Here is a 16160-nt window from a genome sequence, read left to right on the forward strand (position 1 = left end):
CATAGCTTTTAATCTCTATGCTACGGTTTGTCATGGCAGATTGGTGGGAAGCAGGTATTTTGCTTGAGGTGAGCAGAAGAGTACAAACTTGGTACAGAGCAAGCTTGATGTAGTAGTTAGGAGTGCGGACTTCTAATCTGGTGAGCTAGGTTTGATTCCGTGCTCTCCCACATGCAACCAGCTGGGTGACCTTGGGCTCGCCACAACACTGATAAAACTGTTCTGACTGAGCAGTGATATCAGGGCTCTCTCAGCCTCACCCACCCCACAAGGTGTCTGTTGTGGGGAGAGGAAAGGGAAGGGGATTGTAAGCCGCTTTGAGACTCCTTTGAATAGAGAAAAGCAGTATATAAGAACCAACTCTTCTTCTTCTTCTTGAGGTGGGTCTTAGCAGGTCTCATGGTCTTTGCAATCTTTGGAATCTACAGAAAATGATTTATTTAACCCAATCCAGACTACAGTGCAAAATGCAGGACAAGTCTAAGCAAATTATTGACACAAGCAAGCTGAGACAAGACTCTGTATCATAACAGCCTGGACTATCCCAACCTTGTCAGAGACTGAAAGCTAAGCAGGGTGGACCATGGTCAGTACTTGGATGGGGGACCCCCAAGGAAGATGAGGAAGGCAATGGCAGATCACTACTGTTCATCTCTTGCCTTGAAAACACCATAAGGTAAAGTCTGGTGCACGCACAATCTTTCTCGCATAAGTCTATAGAAATAGCTCCCTAACTGCAGGATGAACCCATAATATAGAAAGAATCCATCTAAAAAAAGCCCAAACACCATTGTGCTGCCTTCAGAATAAAATGTCTACTATGAAAGTACTACAGAATGTTGAAATGGGTGCTGTATTGTGGGAAGAAGAAAAAGAACAGGAAGAAGACTTGTTTTTTATACCCCGCTTTTCACTACCCCAAAGTGACTCAAAGTGGCTTACAATTACCTTCCCTTCCTCTCCCCACAACAGACTCTGTGAGGCAGGTGGGGCTGAGACAGCTGTGAGAAAACTGCTCTGTGAAAACAGCTTGGAAAGACTGACTAGCCCGAGGCTGCTCTTCACTACTACACTGAACTGGAGAGCCAGTTTGGTGTAGTGGTTAGGAGTGCGGGCTTCTAATCTGGCATGCCAGGTTCGATTCTGCGCTCCCCCACAAGCAGCCAGCTGGGTGACCTTGGGCTCGCCACGGCACTGATAAAACTGTTCTGACCAGGCAGTGATATCAGGGCTCTCTCAGCCTCACCCACCCCACAGGGTGTCTGTTGTGGGGAGAGGAAAGGGAAGGCGACTGTAAGCCGCTTTGAGCCTCCTTCGGGTAGAGAAGAGCAGCATATAAGAACCAACTCTTCTTCCTCATTAATCTCAGGGCTCTCTCAGCCTCACTTCCCTCACAGGGTGTCTGTTGTGGGGAGAGGGAAGGGAAGGCGACTGTAAGCCGCTTTGAGACTCCTTCGGGTAGGGAAAAGCGGCATATAAGAACCAACTTTTCTTCCTCATTAATCTCAGGGCTCTCTCAGCCTCACTTCCCTCACAGGGTGTCTGTTGTGGGGAGAGGGAAGGGAAGGCGACTGTAAGCCGCTTTGAGACTCCTTCGGGTAGGGAAAAGCAGCATATAAGAACCAACTCTTCTCCTTCTTCAGTAATCTCAGGGCTCTCTCAGCCTCACCTCCCTCACAGGGTGTCTGTTGTGGGGAGAGGGAAGGGAAGGCGACTGTAAGCCGCTTTGAGACTCCTTCGGGTAGGGAAAAGCAGCATATAAGAACCAACTCTTCTCCTTCTTCAGTAATCTCAGGGCTCTCTCAGCCTCACCTCCCTCACAGGGTGTCTGTTGTGGGGAGAGGGAAGGGAAGGCGACTGTAAGCCGCTTTGAGACTCCTTCGGGTAGGGAAAAGCAGCATATAAGAACCAACTCTTCTCCTTCTTCAGTAATCTCAGGGCTCTCTCAGCCTCACTTCCCTCACAGGGTGTCTGTTGTGGGGAGAGGAAAGGGTAGGCGACTGTAAGCCGCTTTGAGCCTCCTTCGGGTAGAGAAAAGCGGCATATAAGAACCAACTCTTCTTCTTCTTCTTCTTCTTCTTTCATAGGATTAAAAAATTGATCAATTTCAAAATTTCCCATCCACTCTAGGCCCATCATTGGTCATTTTGGGAGGAGTGGGTGGGTTAACAAAACCACATGTCCGGACGGGCCTGGTAAAAAAGAAGGAGAAGGTCTTACCTGACGGCGGCGGCGGCAGCGGCAGCGATGATTGGCGGCTTGGGGAAATGGAGGCGAATATGAGCGTCGGCGGCAGCAGCGGAGGTCTCGACGGCAAGGAGACGACGGCCAGACCTGAACAAAGGAGTGAAGAGTACACGATAGCAGTTAGACCGGTGGCATCCAGCGTTGAGAGAATCGGAGTCTGTGGAAAAGACCCACCTGGACTATTAAGCAAGAGAGACAGCAACAGGGGGAGGTGCCAGGAATAGACACTGGGAGATAAGGGAGACTTACCTGAGGACACAGGAGGACAGGAGAGGGGCTGGGAAAATACAGGGAGCGAACAGTACAGCGGGGGAGCAGATAGAAGCAAGTTTGGGTATTCCTCCGCTGGGAAGGGCCAGACCCCGGGTCCGGCAGTCTAAGAATCAGACAGGATACAGAACGGAGAGAAAACAGGACAGAGGAAACGCCCGAAAACCGGAAGTGTGGGCCAGAGGAGGAATGTTATAGCAAGGGGTAGAGCTAACATGGGGGATAAAAGCAAGACAGGTGCTGGGTGTTGTGTGTGGTGGAACACAGAGGTGAAGGAAGGATAAGGGAGAGCACGTTTCTGTGGTAAAGGAAAAAGCAGGAAATAAAACGGTGTGACTTACCTGCTTTGTGACTCCATATTGTGGTGTGTGCCAGGAACGGTGCTGTGGAGAGCCTGCGGAAAGAAAAAGGTCTGTTGGCTACGGGGTAGAGCAACAGGGGCTTCACTCCACATATGGCCATATCTTATCAATTTGGTGCCTCTTAATAATTGTGAAATAGCCTTGGGGGACAGACTGTCCGGCCTCTCCAGAGCCAATCAGGGTGCAGCCAGCTGCACCCTGATTGGCCTGTCCCTACACCTCCCGCCCTCCCTGGCCGAGTTGGAATAGGGCCAATCAGGGTGGAGCCAGCTGCACCCTGATTGGCCCTGCCCCTACAGCTCCCGCCCTCCCTCACCAAGCCCTCACCTCTTGCCTCAGAGACATGCCTGGCTGCTATAGCCAGTCAGTCAGTGACTTTTCTGCTCCACTTGCAGGGCCCCAGGTAAGAGGCCCAGCTGGGGGGGGAGCACTTCCCAAAGGCCTGCAAAGGCCTCACTCAGGCACCGGGCGTGACCCTTTCAAAGCCCGTTCATCTGAACAGGTTTTGCCACTAGTCATCCAATAAATGTTTAACAAATTTTTAAAATATAAAAAATGAATAAACTCCCACCCATTCAGGAAACCCTTCCAGTGCCGTCAAGAAACCCCAGGGTTTCATGAAATTCTAGTGGAGAAAGCCTGGTTTAGCAGTTAGTGACATTTCACCAGGAACTGGTTTGGCATCTTCAGAGGTAGGGCACATGGAGGGATTTCCATTAGGGCCGTGCGTAGCGGCATCCAAATCCACCGTTCCGGGCCGACACAGCCAGCGCCGCACCACGGTGGGGAGGGGAGGCACAGGCACAGGTGCAGGGGCGTAACTCGGCGCACACACACAGGCGCACCTGGGACGGCCGATTCGGACGCTGCTGCACAGAACCCTAATTCCCATCTTGCCAGGTCCTACCTCGGAAGATGCCAGGCACAGTTACTGGTAAAACATCAGGCAATAAAGCAACTAAAACGTAGCCACATAACCTATGACACTTCACTGCCGGCCCTGAAGGACTGAACACATAGCACAGTTTAGTCTATGGCCAATGGACTTAAAATCCTGCTCTCTTACACTCTGGAGGGGGTTAAGGACTTGGGGGGGGGGGGGCTGTAGCACCAGAGCCATATGAAGGATTCATGGGGCAGGAGCAGACAGACTGGAAGCAGAGTGGCCCCCACAATGGAAAGGGATCTCACCCCAAGTCTCCTTAAAGAGGGGGGAGGAGAGAGGCTATGACTCTGATCCATGGGGGAGAAAGGCACCTTGTGGGGAAGCACGGGGCCTTTATCATGTGCTACATGTGCTAGATGGATAAACTGCCCCTGTATATACTGACCCTGTTTGCTTCAGTAACAGCTATGCTGCTCCAAGAAGAACAGCCTCAGATTCATCAGCTGCTATGTGTAGCCTGATTTTTTGCCCTACTTTCATCTGCAGAGAGACAGAGACAGCGAGACAGAGACAGAAATAGAGAGAACTGTGCCTCTTCTCTGTCTCTTCTGCAGATGTCAACCCAATCATAGGACTGCCCACTGGCCCTTCTGGCAAATCCCCGAATTGTTAGGTGCTTCCATCGGTAATCTTTATGATGCCACAAGACTCGTTTTGATTTTGGCTGCTATGGATAAATAGAACTACCTTGACGGGATCCGAAATGCAATGAAGTCTGAAGTCACTGAAGAAATATTCTCCAAGACAGAAAAAATAATTAGTTCCTTCTGGAAATCTGCTGTGGAATTTTGGAGGTAGAGGCTCCCAATCTAAGCCTCTCTAAATGCAAACTTCTCTGCATCGGACAAGCAGGGATCCCAATAGGTGGTGTGGTTCATTCCTTAGAAGGCTGCATTAAGGGAACTGGAAGAGACTAATTGAAGGTCTATACAGAATTGTATTTATATCTCAGCAGAACTCTACTGGTGCATATGTGGAACCTTTCTTTTAAAGCATGCATCTCGTTGCTTAAGCAACGAAACCTCTTCCCAAGGATGGCATTATAGGGAACTGCTGGCCCTATACTCTCATGTGCATTTAGTGACTGCCCAGAGTTTTGGGTCATCGTAAAATAGCATTGACTCAAAGTTTCAAGCTCGGAGGCACAGTCTCCTCTGTGTTTCCATGTCAAAAATAGGCTGATGGATTGATTTTTGACAATTATCTTCTATAATAACACATATCATGTCATGCTATCATAAAAACAGATTTTGATATTTGTCATCTAGTTGCCGCAAATTTGTCATTTATTTTCAAAAATGTCTTTCTGTCTCTCCAGGCAGCTTTGAATGCAAATCACCCCCAGCAATATTAATCTGTTAATCTCTAAAGAAGCTCTGCCATGCCACCCTGAGGAATCCTCGCTCTGTCCTACTGCAGCTTCGGCTATGGAAATGGCCCTCCTACTTTGCAAAGTGCCGAGTACCACACCTGGAAATATTCTGGGAAGGGGGTGAAAATGAGGTGTCTCTTCTGTGCAATCAATATTCTAGTCATAATTGAAGTTAGGAGAAAGGCATTGTCCAACCCCTTCAGAAATGCTAGATGGATATTATGTGAAGCAAAAAACAAAAACAAAAAACGATTTCACACTACTATTTTTTTGCCTAGATAAAAAATATGAATAATTAAGTGGACCATGTGAAGATTCTAGTCATCTTATCCCTGGGGGAAGTGATTGGTTAAATATTAATGGGACAACATTTGAGGTGTTTCTCGTCCGGATGTCCTATCCATGAAAGGGTATGAATGTCTGGAGCCCAACACAACTAGGTGGGCTTCTCTTAGGGCTGACAGGCTGATGCTGGCAACTGGCATGGGGGGGGGGATGGTTTGGGAGAACAGCCTTATCTGCATGATGATGTCATTTCCTGGGAATACCTTGAAGTCACAGCAGGAGCAATTCATAAGGCTACTACTGTCATTTCCACGTATTCCCAGGAAGTGACATCATTATGCTGGTAATGCTGTTCTCCCATACCATTTCCCTCCCCTCTGTTGCCAACTGCCAGGTTTGGCAATTCCTAGAACTCCACCATTGCTCCTGAGTAATGGCTCTGGAAGTGATGTCATTGTGTGGCTTTTATTTTTAGAATATTCTATTTGGTTTTAAAAATATTTTATTTCCTCTTGCCACAACTCCACAATTCCCTGCCCCAGTTAGGGGCTCGGTAAAGCTAGCTTCTCTGCCTCTCAAATAAACTCCCAATGTTTTCTTGATTCTTGCACATCGTCTTTTGTCCCTTTCCTGTGTTTCTCTGTTATCATTGTCTTATTTTTATTTGATTTCTCCATACTCCTGCTTCCCTGTATCCTTCTTGTTCCATTTCCCTTCTCCTTTTCACTCACCTTGAGTCTTGTTGACTCTTCTCCTGAAAGAGAGTCAAGGACTGGAACACATACATAAAGAGAGAGCTGTGAATTGCCTGTAATTTACAGAGCTCAGCTGAGCTCAATTTTAGGAGGGAGGGAGGCAATTTTGAGAAAGACCCTGGTCTTCAGTGCAATATGGTCTTTTGCCATTCTGCTGCTAATTTTTATTTCCAGCTCCTTTTACTGAAATGCAGTGCAAGGGTCTTCTGTCCATTATTTTTGTATGTGCCTTTGAATTTCCTGTAGTGTATATTGCTTTCTATTATGCCTCAGCTCTTATATGTTGATTGCATTTGTTTTGAGTATTTAGCACTTGCACGTTTATATTGTGCCTTAATAGACCATTTAATTTGATTTAATTTAATAATTTGATTCAGTTAAGCTAATAAGCCTCTGCTTTCTTACTGGATCACTGTGACCCGCTGGGGTGCTGAAGGACTCTGTTTCCGTTGTAATTGAGATAACAGTTACTGAATGGCCTGATAGAATGGAAACTGCCAGAAACAAGGAAAACTGCCAGGAGGAGGCAAGTGATCCTTGACCTCAGTGAGACCAAGGCAGAGGCCCACCACCTGATGTCATCCACTAATGAAGCTCAATGGAACAGATGCTGATGAGAATTCTGGGGAAGGGAGGAGCTGGATGGAAAATTGGTTCTAGCCAAGCCAATGGAGAGAACCCCACTTTCTCACACTTCTCTTTGAAAATTGGTCCTTTAACTAATATGACAATTTATTTGGTTACTGTTGCTAAACCACTTGCTGATGCTTTCAGTTATATCAGCCATTTCATTCTTGATTCATAACTTTATACAATGATATATGAAAGCTAGTAAAGATTTGAGCCGGTGTTGTGTAGTGGACTAGGATCAAATCCCCAGCCTGCCATGGAACTTGTTGGACGATACACTCTTAGCCTAACCTTCCTCACTGGGTTGTTGTGAGGAGAAGTAATTAAATAAATTTGTCTGATGTTCCTTCAGTGACCTCTTTTTTCTAACTTTGTTAAAGTTGCTGCCCTCTGTTTAAAGTAGGCTTCTCAACCAGGGTTTCATAGAATCATAGAGTTGGAAGGAATCTCCAGGGTCATCTAGTCTAACCTCCTGCACAATTAAGGAACTCACAACTCACAGCTCTGGGGTTTCTTGACGGTTCTGGAAGGGTTTGCCAAAGGGATGGGAGTTAATTCATTTTTAATATATATAATTTAATTTATTGGATGATATGGCCATGTATGATAAACTTGCCTCTTCCCTCTCAAAATAGCCAATGATAGGCCTGAAGGGGGTGGGAAGGGAAAGGGCCCTGGGTGAGCATGTACATGGCTATGCTTTCCAACCATATTCTACACGATCACGCCACTTCTGGGGTTTATCAAAGCCTGAGGAAAGTTTCAGTTTTTTCTCAATAGTAAAAAAGTTGAGAAAGGCTGGTTTAAAATATGTATTGTAGCTCTGCTTTTATTTGTTGTTTTTAATCGATTGGTAATAATTATAATATTGTTGTCAATAAAGAATGTTTTACAGGCATTCTAATTTTAAACAATCATCAATACTTCTGGATGATTAATTAAATGCTTCTAAATGATTAATTAAAGGGTTCAATATCAATTCAAGTACCTTTAGGTTTTCATCTCTTTTATAAAGGGGTTAATTTAATCATTACCTATATTCCTTTAGTTGTTTTTTCCCTCTTATTTATAAATGCAACTTTGGAACAGTATCTTGCTTTCAAAATCAAGCCTATACAACAGCTATAAAAGAAAGGATTGAAGCTTTCTTGGAACCTCTGAAACATAATTTAAGAGCAATATTTATTGGTTTTGTTATGTATTTTAATGGTCCGTCCAGTATTTTAAATTGTTTTTATAAGATATTTCATTACGCTGTTCTAATTGTTAGCCACCTGGCATCCTTGATTGTACCGATAGATGGAATATAAATGTATAATAAATTAATAAATGAAAAATACAATTTCTGTAGGAATGAATACCCATAAACACAGGCACAGACATAACTTGCTTTCAGTTAGATTTTTATTAGGCTTTTTATATTTAGAAGAAGAGTTGGTTTTTATAACCTTCTTTTCTTTAGCCTGAAGGTGTGCCTAAAATTGCCTTCCCTTACTCTCCCTGAGGGAGCTTTATGACTAGGCCAAAGTCACCCAGCAGGCTTCATAGAGTCATAGAATCACAGATTTGGATGAGGCCATACAGGCTCTTTAGTCCAACCCCCTGTTCAATTCATTATCAGTCTAAAGTAGTGTTTTTCAACCTTTTGACCATGGAAGATCCCCTGAAGTATTATTCAGGCTTTGAGGGCCTCTGGAAGTGATATCAGTTGACCACACCCCCAGTAGTCATGTGCCACCAGAAGTGACATCACCCAGACACTCCCAGTGGATTTGACATCAACAGATGACTCCTACATCACAGGAAGTGGTGTTACCAGGTCTCTTCTTGTATCACCATAATTGACATATCTATTAGGCCCAGCCCACCTGCAATGTACTTTCACACATTGCTAGAGATGCCAGCTTAGGGGGGGGGGGAGGGCTGGCCCAAACCAGTGGTCATCAGGAGACCCACCAGCAAGATGAGAACTGCAGAAGAACTTTCTCATTGGTTGGTTTCTGGCACAGGGACTTTGGGAACTTGTAATTAACACAACCTTCCCTGAGTGGCACAAGGGCTCTTGATGGCCTTCGAGATTTGGCCAGTGTGTGACACAGACTGGGTTGTTGGGATGTTGTTGGGATGGGTTGTTGGCCTGATCCAACATGGCACATTTTTTGTTCTTAAGACTGGGGCAGTGATGGTCTTATTATTGATGCTTGGGAGGCAACAGTGGGAGGGCTTCTGGAGTTCTGGACCTGCTGGTGGACCTCTGGGATGATCTCTGGGATTTGGTGACAGTATGACACAGAGGGCTGGACTGATCCATCATGGCCTCTCTGACATTCTTATGGTTATTTGGCAGCCCATATGGTGAATATTCATGATCAGTCTAAAGCATCCATGAGAGGAGGAGTGGGGAATCAAACTAGTTGTCCAGATTAGTCTGCCACACTTTACGATATTAAAAACATGTTTGATGTTTGCCATTTCTGATGCTCTGCTCTGTATGTTGCTTTATGACATGTTTGTGTTGCATAGCCTGACACCCTGGTTAGTATCACTGCCTTGCTAGATGTCCGTTGTCTGATCCCAGGAGTGGTTTGTCGTTGATGCTGCATCTGTGCTGTCTCAAGGACCGTTTATGCACTGGAGGTTTCATGCTGGACTGCAGGCTGGAGTTTTAGTCGTGGCAGGTTGCCCCACCTCTTCCTGCACTCACACGGGGGAGCATTTGGCCCGGTGAGCCTCATCCGCCCCCTATTCATGCACCTGCATGAGAGCTGGTGCAGTGAAGTTCCCAGTGCATAAACGGTCAAGGTACAAAAGGCCAAGCTCCCCACCCTGTTGCCTAGGACACTATCTACTATCTTTGAGACCGAGAAGTCTATTAATCAACAATTTGGCTGGGTTCTGGGTGGGACTGGACGCTCCTGGTCCAGGCAAGGACTAGGCAAGGACCTGAGATCCTTTGTCTTGGTGATGAGCTAATCATCACATTTCAATAAACTACTTTCTATTCCCAAATGAAGTCTGGTTATTTAGGGTGATCGGAGATTCTCACATACACCACACTGGTTCTATTAGTTTCACTTCAGATAAGTTGAAGAGCAAAACTCAATAGCTTTACTGAGTTTTGCTCTTCAGCGTATTTTTGATGTCTCTCTTGGTTTCAGTTAGAAGTATATTTCCCCTGAAACTCTTCTCCCATCCAACTCTTCTCTCAAAGAATATACCTCTGCCTTCAAAATCCTACTTGCCAAATTCCAAACAAATAAGATGTTCCAATTTTATTTGTAGTGCAGTCTGAGGGAGATGCTTTTCAAAGAATCATCTCAAGATATCTTTTATACAAATAAATGTATACAAATAAATCTTTTATACAAACAAATATTTTATAAAAACAAATCACATCTCATTTCGAGTAGAGAAAAGCGGCATATAAAAACCAACTCTTCTTTTTCTTCTGAATCATGACTCTTACACCTATACTGATACAATCCAAAGATTTATTCATTTTTTTTAAATGGACTCTATTGAAGCATTGTTTCCTTTCTCTATGTGGTACATGTCTAGAGTACATTTCAATAAACTACTTTCTTTTCCCAAATGAAGTCTGGTTATTTAGGATGATCGGAGAATCTCACATCAATGTACACATACATTGTACATATATGTTATTGAGGAAACATTACAGTGGCTAGTTTTGATTTATATTTATGGTGACCCTGTAGACCAGGGGTAGTCAACCTGTGGCAATCCAGATGTTCATGGATTACAATTCCCATGAGTCCCTGCCAGCGAATGCGAATGCTGGCAAGGGCTCATGGGAATTGTAGTCCATGAACATCTGGAGGACCACAGGTTGACTACCCCTGCTGTAGACTTTTCAAGTTAAGTGGTATTCACAGGTGGTTTGCCATTATCTGCCTGTGCTTCCCAGCTGTTCCTTGATGGTCTCCCATCCAAATACTGGCCAGCGTCAACCTTGCTTAGCTTCCAAGAACTGATATGATCACTAAGACTGTCCCTAGATGAGACAAAAGCAATGCTAAGGAGAAGAAAGCAGGAACAGGATTAGCCCTTAATTCTTCAGAACACAAAAAGTTAGCCTTTTGCATAGCTCTGAAGTATCACAAGACCTTCTCTAGCCTATTGAATCCAAATGTTTTGCTCAGACTGTTAAGTCTGTAGTCTCCTACATTTAGTCCACAGTTCACTTGCCAAATATAAGTTAGATATGAGTTAGAGTAGTGGTTCTCAACCTTCCTAATGCAGCAACCCTTTAATAATGCAGCCCTGTGACTGGCCCAAGGTCACCTAGCTGGCTGAATGTGAAGGAGCAGTGGAGCATCTACCCAGTTTTCCTGGCTGGCAACCCTAAGTGAACTCTAATTTCTGAAACTCTATCATTAATCCCATATGGCCTGTCAGCAGGCCACACCCCTACATGGAAAGACAAGGCTTACCACTCATCCTCCATGTGCAGCAAGCTGGGTGACCTTGGGCTGGCCACAGCACTAATAAAGCTTTTCTGTCCAAACCGTAATATCAGGACTCTCTTAGCCTCACCTCCCTCGCAGGGTGTCTGTTGTGGGGACAGGAAGGGAAGGTGAATGTAAGCTGCTTTGGATGGAGAAAAGCAGCATATAAGAACCAATTCTTCTCCTCCTCCTCCTTCTTCAGAACTGGCCTCAGTTCAAGATAATTGCCCTGTTAGGATTTGCAGATGAAATGACAATTTGACTAGTCCCTGCCTTATGATTATTAAAAAATATACTGCCATCTAAAGCCCTTGGATAATTCTTCATCACGCCTCCAGAGATATTTGCTTAACAACTGCTCTTCTTTGACACTTGGCCGCGTGCCCCAGAAGACAGAAACAAAAAAGGAAATCTGTCAGGTGTTGAAAAATGAGAGCTAAAGTACAACAGAAGTTCAGATTCAGCGTATTGACTTTTTTTTTTTTTTTGAATTACTCATCGCAAAGCAAACATGACACGTTGGGTATTATTGACAGGCAACCACTGTGGATCAGTGAAACAAAGAATTTGCACTCGAATGAGAGCTGCCTTTCACAGTGTTTGATCAGACACAACGCGGGAGTTGGGCGCCCGCTCACCCTCACACCAGAAATGTCCAAATATTTAACCGCTGGGATGACAGTTCACCTGTCGTCAATGGCATTCATTTCTCCCCTGGATCCACAAAGGATAGCCTGTGAGGTGCTCCGGGATTGATTTCTGTGCTTGGCATTCCAAGTGGTGAGATACAGTCAGAAGAAAGGAGAGGGGGAAGCAGTTTCAAGGAAACAAAATCTTTCTCCACTATAGTCAGGAGCCAAGGAGCCAAATTATTAAACTAAATACAATGATTAAAGTTCACAAAATGTCTTGTACAATATGAATGGTTCAGTTGGGTATTGTAGGGTAGCGATCCCCAACCTGTGGGCTGCGGACCACATGTGGTTCTTCGGCTAATTGGCGGTGGGCCCCAAAGGACGCCTCCCCCCCCCCCCGTTTAGTGGTTTCCCATCCAACTACTATCCAGGGTTGACCCTGTTTAACTTCGATGAGATTGAACAATGCTGTACCATCCCCCATTTCATGCCAGATGCAAAAACTGCAAAGTTATCTATGGTGGCCCACCAAGTGGTGATGGAATGTTCTCTGTGAAGTCACAGCTGTCTTACGGCAACCCTTTAAGGTAGCGATCCCCAACCTGTGGGCCGCCGACCACATGTGGTCCTTCGACTAATTGGAGGTGGGCCCCGAAGGACACCTTCTCCCCCCCCCGGCCCTTTACTTCACACCCCCCTCCCGGCCCTTTACAACACACTTCGGGTGTCATTGTCTCCCATCACTCCCAGATGGGACTATCTCGTTGCAGAGAAACAAGCTCAGAGTTCCCATTGATTTGTCATTGTCATGAAAATTTCCATGAAAATAAAATGAAAATAAAATGTTCCTTGTGGTGGCGTGTCTGTATCTTATTTTGAAGGGAAGTTTAAACATTACCATAGCGATCAGAGAGCATTAGGGCAGTGGTTTAATAATGCACACACACATTTAATAATGCAGTTTCAATCCACTTCAGGGACCATTTGCAAATGGATTTTACCATTTCACATGGGCTGATCCTGCTTTGGGCTGATCTTGCGTTGAGCAGGGGGTTGGACTAGATGGCCTGTATGGCCCCTTCCAACTCTATGATTCTATGATTCTATGATTCTATTCCACTTGGACTGACCAGTTTGTTTGCCTTGCAGTCCAAGGGACTCGCAGGAGTTTTCTCCAGCACCAGAGTTCAAAAGCCTCAATTCTTTGACGGTTGGCCTTCCTTATGGTCCAACTTTCACAGTCATACATTGCAACTGGGAATACCATAGCCTTTACTAGATGCACTTTCCTCCCTATAGTGCTCAGAAATTAGTTGCATGGACTCCCATGCACTTCGCTTCCACAAGATCGTGTGCAAAAGCTGGTGATTTACCTACATATTTCATTATGTTGGTTTTGCAACAACTTGCGCAAGTGGAAATGCAAGCAGAGGCACAACAAGTGTGGCTTGGGGCATGCGGCTATAAAGGTCTTGCATTTCCAGTTGTGCAAGAGCTTCCACAGAAATGGAAGTTTTGAGCTGGATCTGCCTTGAATTCCTGCAAGAAAAGGTGAATGATAAATGAAAGCAATGGCAACCTAATAAATCTAAGCAGGGAATGCCATCCATCTTCCAGGCTCAAGAGGCAAGGGGAAACTCACTAGTTCCAGAGATTCTTCAGAACATAATCTGTCTTCAAAGTCCTTTTATTCCAAATGAAAAGGGGGGGGGGGAACCTGCTCCCATTCACTTCCTAATGCTCTACCAATTCATAGAATATATGTTGGCCATTCAGACACGGTTACAGCCGTGCTAAGTGTGTTGGCCATTCAGACACGGAGGAAGTTGGGGTTTCCAGATCCCAGTTGGGAAATGCCTGGAAATGTTGGGGGTGGAATCTTAGGGTGGTATTTGAGGAAGAAGGGAGTCCATCTTCCAAAGCAGTCATTTCCTCCAGGGGACCTGCCATCTGTCACCTGGAGTTCACTTGTAACTACAGGAGATCTCTAGCCACAACTAGGAAGTGGCAACTCTCTTTAGAATCTACTCTATTTTCCCCCAAAATGTTATATGGGCTCCTCTTTTCCTCCTCAGGCTTGTGAAAGATGGTGTTCTCACTCCTCAGGGCTCAAAATATGAATAGAAACATCAAGGGTCTGGGACTGTTTCTTAGCTGCAGCTATCAGTAGGCCATGATGTTTTCACCTGGTAAGCCAGCTGCTGGGAAAGCAGCTTCTATTTTGTGCTCTGATTCATCAAAAGTTGGTCCCAGGTCTAAGGATCGGTGAGCAGAAAGAAAACCCGTCCGCCCACAAACACCTCTGAGAAAGTTTTCAAGGGTCTCAGGGACAGGTGTTTATTTATTTAGGGCAGTGGTCCCCAACCTGGTTTAGGCTGGGGACCGGCAGGGCAACTACCCCGCCCGCGCATCGCACATGCGCGGCCACGGCTGGGCCGCGCATGGTGCATGTGTGCATGCGCAATGCGCGGGCCTGATTCCCTCTCCCCCCCTCCCGCAGTAAGAAGCTTCCCGGTCCGCAAGCTTGCGGCCTGGGAAGTTTTTTACTGCGGGGGGTGCGGGGAGAGGGAACCGCAGCCCGGCACCATGGCCTTTGTGGCTCGGCACCGGGCCGCAGCCCGCGGGTTGGGGACCACTGATTTAGGGAATATATAGGCCATGTCTCGATATTACTTCTCGAGGGAGTTCACAATTAAAACAAATTAAAACATCAACAAATCAAATTATAAATATTAAGAAGACAATAATAATAGTAATACTAACAACAACCTGCTCCCCCTCCCAAGATGGCCAGTGATGGACCTGGAGGGCGTAGGAAGGAGAGGGGTCCTGGGTGGGCATGGAATATGTTTCCCAACCATATTCTGACCAATTGTGCAACTTCTGGGGTTTCTCAAGGCCTGAGGAATGTTTCAGAGATTTCTCAACATTAAACAAATCTAGAAAGACTAGGCTGGACCATATCAGTGCTAGAAAAGGATAAACTAAGGCTGGCCTGATCTTGTCATATCTCAGAAGCTGAGCAGACCAGCATTTGAATGGGAGACCAATAAAAAGTCCAACATTTCTACGCAGAGGCAGGTAATGGTAAACCACCTCTGAATGTCTCTTTCCTTGAAAACCCCACAAGATTCCCATAGTCGGCTGTAACCTGATGGCAAAACAACCAGACTAGAGAGCACCCAGAGGATTTTATAATAGGACATAACCTTTAGGTTTGTTGGTAGAGGTTGAATACGTAAGAGAGGTGAAACACCAGGCTGCTTAAAAGAATGACATAGTTTCATTAAGAAGGGAAATAACTAGGAGAGCAGGAACTCTAACTTACTGTTGTCCCTTTATCTGAAGACAAACAGAGAGGAAATATACTCAAAGGACACAGGAAGAAACCAGTTTTAAAAAGAATACCATGAAGTTCCAGCACTAAATGTGCTAACTACACATCTCTTCCAATGCCTCCTGTTCATAAACTGTTGAACTGTGAACACTACAGATCTAATTTTAGATTTTGATTTAATTTTAGTTTTCTCATGCGACACTCTTGTATAAGAAACACAGTCCTTCCGCTGTGTGAGGAGAACACAGTCTTCTTGAATCAAACCCATACGGTGCTTAAGTTTGTAAAAATATTTTGAGTGATGCATGGAGGAAAGGGGTGGGGGGAACCCTTAGCAGTTAACAAATCCAGAATATTTCAATCTCAACCACTCTGCAAAGTTGTGTCCTTTTAGCTTGGTGGGTCTCGCAACATCGTAAACATTATTGGGTCTCGTTATAAGCTGTAAAAATGTCTTTTTTCAATCATCCGTCTTGCGATTTGCAAGTATCAAATACAAGAAAGAAGATAAATAAATGCTCCTCTTTGACCTCCCTTTGGAGCTCCAAGATGTGTGAGGAATAGATGAGGATGCAGCTCCAACAGGCCTCATTAGCTTGCCATCTGCCATGGTGCAGAGATGCTAAAATGTTGTTACTGCAGGGTTCATTGAGCAGTAAAATTATAATTTTCGTTTAAAAATGTTTTAAATAAAAAAAGAATCCATTGAAAGAGACCAGCTGCCAAAATTATGACTGAGTCTGTGATCCTGTTAAAAATTATAGATATAATTATGTAAAAACCTTCTGTATCTATAGATAGGTAGACAGACAGACAGACAGACAGACAGATTATTCAGACATTCTTGTTCTTATT

The 16160-nt window shown here is 45.0% G+C and overlaps 1 protein-coding gene across 1 annotated transcript in view; it reads right to left on the bottom strand.

The window, feature by feature from the left end:
* Nucleotides 1-387: 387 nt before the first annotated feature.
* LOC143840835 (uncharacterized) overlaps nucleotides 388-16160 on the bottom strand; it is a 218589-nt gene continuing 202816 nt past the window's right edge. The window contains exons 2-4 of the mRNA XM_077344307.1: nucleotides 2859-2911; nucleotides 2221-2334; nucleotides 388-455 (exon numbers count right to left, since the gene is read on the bottom strand). Coding sequence (XP_077200422.1) covers nucleotides 388-455; nucleotides 2221-2334; nucleotides 2859-2911 — 235 coding nt within the window. The remainder of the gene's footprint in view (nucleotides 456-2220; nucleotides 2335-2858; nucleotides 2912-16160) is intronic.

This window comes from Paroedura picta, chromosome 6 (genome assembly GCF_049243985.1).
Source record: "Paroedura picta isolate Pp20150507F chromosome 6, Ppicta_v3.0, whole genome shotgun sequence".
Classification (NCBI taxonomy): domain Eukaryota; kingdom Metazoa; phylum Chordata; class Lepidosauria; order Squamata; family Gekkonidae; genus Paroedura; species Paroedura picta.